General features: G+C 52.0%; 1 protein-coding gene across 1 annotated transcript; it reads left to right on the forward strand.

Moving 5' to 3' along the window:
- Positions 1–200: 200 nt before the first annotated feature.
- Positions 201–6,242, forward strand: LOC125518672. The gene is made up of 19 exons (XM_048683496.1): positions 201–1,553; positions 1,871–1,942; positions 2,021–2,225; positions 2,312–2,396; positions 2,494–2,570; positions 2,640–2,808; positions 2,913–2,994; positions 3,087–3,146; positions 3,296–3,348; positions 3,438–3,604; positions 3,806–4,016; positions 4,354–4,411; positions 4,530–4,586; positions 4,668–4,910; positions 5,019–5,083; positions 5,164–5,220; positions 5,317–5,410; positions 5,584–5,724; positions 5,816–6,242. Exons 1-19 carry the CDS (start codon positions 210–212, stop codon positions 5,996–5,998), a joined length of 3,423 nt encoding a protein of 1,140 aa, XP_048539453.1. The 5' UTR covers positions 201–209; the 3' UTR covers positions 5,999–6,242.

Genomic DNA, 6,242 nt, shown 5'->3' on the forward strand with positions numbered 1-6,242 from the left:
CTGACACGCGGTCCCCGACCCTACTTGTCGGTGGCGGGGGGCGGGCGGCGAGTGGGGCTGCGTGCGTTTTCGGGAGGAGGGAGGGACGGCGTGCCGTTTCGTCGAAAACCCTAGAAACACGCGATAAATTGAAGGGCGCGGATCGAGAAAGCCAGTTTGTGCCTCCATTTTCCAGTTCATCCAGTTCAAAGAAAAGAAAAGAAAAAAAAATGGAATCCTTGGTTCAAAAACAGAATCCTTTGCATCCATCCATGTCTTCCATCCATCTTTTCCCCTCCTCGTATTCAATTGAATGCGCCACCGATCCCACCGCCGCCGCCGCCGCCGCCTCCCCCATCCCGTCGGGGCCGGCGGATTCGGTCTGCCCTAGCCCTAGCGCCGCCGCCGCCTCCCCCATCCCGTTGGGGCCGCCGGACTCGGCCTGCGCTAGCCCTAGCGCCGCCGCCTCCCCCATCCCGTCGGGGCCGCCGGATTCGGCCTGCCCTAGCCCTACCACCGCCGCCTCCCCCATCCCGTTGGGGCCGCCGGATTCGGCCTGCCCTAGCCCTACCGCCGCCGCCGGCATGGACGACTTCGTGCTCCGGTCCGGCGTGCGCGTGGGGCTGAAGCGCGAGTTCGCCTTCGCCATCGCCTCCCAGGCCGCCCTCGCCCCCTCCCTCGGCCGCACCCGCTCCTCCCGTTCATCCGCCGCCGCCGCCGTCCTCTCCCCGCCGACCACCAAGCCCAATCCCAAGCCCTCCCGCTCCTCCAAGCGCTCCCGCCCCTCGGACTCGGCGCCCGCCAAGCGCGCCCGCTCGCGGCCCCCGGATCCGGACCCCGCCGCCGCGGATCCGCCGCGGGATCCTCCTCCTCCCCCCGCCGGCGCCGGCGCCCACGCGGATGTGCCGGCTGACGCCCCGTTCTCTGCCATCGCAAACGGGCCCCAACTGCCTCCCGCCGCCTCCACGCCCACCGCCAACAGGCCCCAGCCGCCTCCCGCCGTCGCCGGGGATGAGCCGGTGCTCGCCCTGTTCGCCGCCAACGCGCCCACCGCAAGCGCGCCCCAACCGCCTCCGCAGCAGCAGCAGGAGGCCTTCTTCATCCCGCCGGAGACGCCGCCCCGGCGGGTCACCCGCTCCATGCTCTCCCAGCCCGCCGCCTCCCCTGCCCCCACCGCCGCCACCGCTCCCCCACAGCCAACCAGACCCAAACCCAAACACCAACCCAAGCCCATGCTCAAACCCAAGCAGGAGCCCGTGGACGAGCCCACCGACCACCTCCAGCCCTACCCCGGGGGACTCGCCGGAGGCGTAGCAAGCCCGGCGTCACCCCGCCGCTTCACCAGGTCGCTCCTGCAACAGGTCAAACAGCCAGTGGACGACGGCGACAACGACGAGTCGGGCACCACCACCGCCAGCAGCTCCCCGTCGCCCTCCCCCAAGAGCACCAAGCGCGGCGCCAGCCTCAAGGCCAAGTCCGAGGGGCCAGATGGAATCCCCAAGAACCTCAGGGAGCTCTTCGCCACCGGCTTGCTCGAGGGCCAGCCCGTCAACTACTTCATGAACAAGGGGAAGGTAAAAATGCACATCCTTCTTGCTAGTTCAGTCAGTATGCATTTCAATCAGTTATCAAAGGATTCAGCCAGTAATTTAACATGTTTGGGAGGACATGGTTCTAACAATTCGATACAACTCAGACAGTATGTGCATTTTGGTAATAATGAAATGAAACCGAGCATCCGATTCGATTGTTACACATACCAACATAGCTCTGGACCTGGAGATACGAGTAGCACTTCCTCTTTCTAATCCTAATAATGTTAGTACTACCTGGTTCCATTTCACTGCTGCTGTAAATTTTGATCTGGAATTTGTTTCTGCTCTCGTTTCAGCGACCAGTACTTCGTGGAGTCATCAAAGACACGGGCATATTGTGCTCTTGCACTTCATGTAAAGGCCGAAATGTAAGTAGTCCCCTTCTGCTGTAACACCAATTTGCCATGCCATATGCCAATATCCGACCAATCTGCCATGGCTTGCAGGTCGTTTCGCCTTTTTATTTCGAGGTGCATGCCGGGAGCCATAAAAAGCGCCCCTCCGATTACATTTTCCTGGAAAGTGGAAATACTCTGCATGATGTATTGAGGGCGTGCACAGATGCGACTGTAGACACACTGGAATCTGCAATACTGGGAGCAATAGGCCCGGTGCCTAAGAAGAGGACAGTGACATGCCAGGACTGCAAAAGTGAGTCCCCTCCCTCCACCCTGATCATCCAAACCAAGCTTTCTTTCATTTGATGCTGTAACTTTGGCCGATGTCTTATCTTTTAGGTTCGTTTAAAACTTTCCGCGCTGGAAAATTTGCTTCCTTCTGTGATACATGTCTGGAGTCTAAGGAAGCTCAGAGCACCGCAAGGTAATGTCTGTGATACTATATAGTTGGCCATGTGATTATTCCAGTTTCTCTTCTTCTTCTCCGCTTATAGACCATTGTTTCTACTGCTGGTATTTAGGCCGAGAGGACGGCCACCAAAGAATCTCTCCCCAGGAACGAAAACCACAAGCGCAGCAAGCCCAACTTCATCATATGGTAGGGCACCTAAAAACACCAAGTCCGACTTCATCTGGCAGGGTTTCTAAGAATTTCTCTTATCTCCAGGAGCGAAGACTACACGTGCAGGAAGTCCAACTTCATACGGCAGGGTGCCTAGGAATTTCTACCCAGTAGCCAAGACAATAAGTGCAGCAAGCCCAACCTCATCTGGCAGGGTGCCTAAGAATTTCTCCCCAGGATCCAAGCCTACAAGTGCAGGAAGAATCACAAGAAAGTAGGCTCTGCTGCTTATCAAACTACTTTAGCTTTCTTTCTCCTCGAGTTCATCATCTCATTTTTTTTTTGTTGCTCTATATTATATGTTGTTGCATGCTGCAGGGACCATGGCTTGCACAAGTTGGTTTTCATGAGTGGTGTTTTGGCGGAGGGCACAGACGTCGGCTATTATGTCCAGGGAAAGGTTTACTTCTTATGCAACTTGTTTCTTCAGCCACTCCGGATAAATAAATATTGTATTGTTGTTATTAATACTGTTATTGACTAACATTCTAGAGGTTGCTGGATGGCCACATAAAGGAACATGGAATCTATTGTTATTGCTGCAATACAGTGGTAAAATTACCGCCCCTTCATTCCATTAGTTTAGTTTAGATACATGAAACAACTCAGTCAAGGAGTCAGCCTGGACTTCTAATTAGCTAGTTCCTTTATTTATGCTACTACTGAACCTGACCAGAAATACCGTTGTGCTGGATGAACAGGTTAGCCCTTCACAGTTTGAAGGCCATGCTGGCCGAGCTGCTCGGCGCAAACCGTGAGTTTATTATATTCTTGTAACGATGTATTCTGCTGGGCCCTGTTGTTCATACTCTCAATTCCCTTCGCTAACACTACTGCATGCAGTTACCACAACATATACATTTCCAATGGCGTTTCACTACATGAGCTGTCGGTTTCTCTTTCAAAAGGCCGAAAACCTTCAGAAAAGCAGAACGATGACTTATGCAGCATCTGTTCAGATGGCGGGGAGCTGCTTCTTTGTGACTCCTGCCCGAGAGCTTTTCACAGAGGTAACATCATTCATTATGCACTTATATATTATATGCCTAGCCACTAGGGGATGCATGTTTCCCAGTTAAGCCAACTTCCGTTCTTCTTGGGTATTCATTCGGGCATGCGACCATCCAGATATTTGTTTTGATGTATTTACCATAGCGATTTAGAGTGTCAAAAGGCCCCTCACCACTGGTTGTCTTGATTATTTATTGCAGAATGTGTTGGCTTGTCTTCTGTACCGAAGGGAGCTTGGTGTTGCCGGTATTGTGAAAACAGGCAACAGAGAGAAAGTTATTTGGCATACAACAACAATGCAATAGCCGCTGGGAGGGTTGATGGAGTTGATTCCATCGGACAAATATTTACGCGGTCGATCCGTATTGCCACAGCACCTCAGGGTGCATTTGGTGGATGCGCATTGTGCAAGTAAGTGTCCATCCATCACCCTTGTATCTTCAAGTTGTTGTTCATTATCTTTCCAATACAGCAATACGTAGAACCAATCGACCATGTGAAACTATCCTCCACAAGCAAAGGAATTAGGTAAAATTGATATCAAATTTCCTTTACGGAGTATGGACTGCTGGAGTTATGCAGTCTTAATATCTGAATATCAACTTGAAAGTTACAGAATGATTTCACTGGATTCTAAGTCTCACTGCATCTGATCTAGGATTCAGGATACTCACCTGTTATTTAACTATATGCTGTCCATTTGGCTCTCTGATGCTCCAACAAGCCTTTTCGTCTTTCGGTTTTGCAGGCAACATGATTTTGGCAAAAAGAAATTTAGTGAACGAACTGTGCTGCTCTGTGACCAAGTAAGTTGACCAATCACATCCATCCATGATATGCCCGTATTGAGCTGCCATCCTGTTTTTTAGCTGCGGCAATCTCATTTTGTGATAAACTGTCAACTGTATGTTGCTATTTGTTCAGTGTGGGAGGGAATATCACGTTGGATGCCTGAAAGAACACAACATGGCTGATTTGACGGTGATCTCCCTAGCCCGATATGTTACTTGAAAGTTTGCATCATAAGAACGAAGAAGTATATTAATGGGTTAACTGCTGCAGGCATTGCCCGAGGGAGCATGGTTTTGTTCCACTGTATGTGTGGAGATCTGCGAGGCACTGAAGGACCTGGTCAGTCGTGGAGCGGAACCTGTTCCTGCCGTGGATGTTGATCTCATAAAGAAGAAGCGCGCGGAGAAAGGTTTGAATGACGATGGCGACCTTGATGTTAGATGGAGGGTTTTGAGGGACAAAAGTTCAGAAGATAGTAAAGTGGTGCTGTCCAAGGCGGTTGGTATTTTCCATGTAAGTTGCCGTGGCTTCTTAAGTTTCCGTGTGCAACCAAACCAATGATACATCCTCCTAGCCTAGTTATGGGTGGTGTGGGCTAATTTTTCTAATGCACTTTTGCAGGAATCATTTGATCCTATCATCCAAGCTGGGACGGGGCGAGACCTGATTCCAGCCATGGTCTATGGGTATGCCATTTACGCGTACCATACTTGAGCGTAAGTTGCAGGCACAAGACACCTAAGTCGTATGATGTTTCTTGTTTCAGGAGGAGCGTAAGGGATCAAGATTACACAGGGATGTACTGTGCGGTGTTAACTGTCGGGTAAACTTTTTCTTTTTCTTTTTCCTCTGGGTGTTGCATTTGGCAAAAGGAAAATGGTAGCCTGAACCAACTGTCGGGTTGTGTTGATGGATGCAGCAAGACGGTGGTTTCTGCTGGACTCTTCCGTGTCATGGGCAACGTAGCCGCGGAGCTCCCCTTGGTCGCGACGAGCAGGGATAACCAAGGCTTGGTAAGTCGATGTCTATTATATTGTATTATCCGTGTAAACAAGTGATGCCTGTTTGGCTGTTTGTAGCCAAAAGAAGGGGGAAAAAGAAGAAGCCTACCTAGAGCAGTAAACCAAGCAAGTAATAAAGCTCAAGGTGAACCAACTAATGACTGTGTGAGCATGCATGCATGCAGGGGTACTTCCAGGCGCTGTTTGCGTGCATCGAGCGGCTGCTGTCGTCCCTCAAGGTGAAGCACTTTGTGCTGCCGGCGGCAGAGGAGGCGGTGTCGATCTGGACGCAGCGGTTCGGGTTTGGCACGATAACCCAGGACAAGGTGTGCCTTTTGCAGTCGTCCTCTGTCATGTCACGCTGCGTTGGTAGATACAAGGGAGGTTGATGGCTAATGTGTGTGTGGTGTGTTGCAGCTGCTGGAGCACCTCAAGGGCGGGCGACCGACGGTGTTCCACGGCACGTCGACCCTGCACAAGCCTGTCCCGGTGGCTGAGGCGGAGGCGCGGGTGCCTGAGGAGGAGGAGGAGGAGGAAGCGCCGGTGCCCGAGGAGAAGTCGGAAGAAGAGCCGGTGCCGGTGCCGGCGGCCTTGGAGTGAGGAGGAGGAGGAGGAGCTAGGAGGAGTTGTTTCTCTTTATTTTGGGAGGGGGGAGGATGGATTTGTAATGGTGTAATGTAGAGACAGAGACAGGGATTTTCCTTGATTTTGGTTTGGTTTGGTTTGGTTTGGTACTGCGCTGCGCTGTGGTGTGCAGCTAGTCCAGTCTAGTTCTAGTAGGATATGGATATGGTGTGGGTTTTGTTGAAGGGTGGTATGGTATGGTAGTGGTGGATTTATGTTT

The sequence above is a fragment of the Triticum urartu genome, chromosome 7, assembly GCF_003073215.2.
Source record: "Triticum urartu cultivar G1812 chromosome 7, Tu2.1, whole genome shotgun sequence".
Classification (NCBI taxonomy): Eukaryota; Viridiplantae; Streptophyta; class Magnoliopsida; order Poales; family Poaceae; genus Triticum; species Triticum urartu.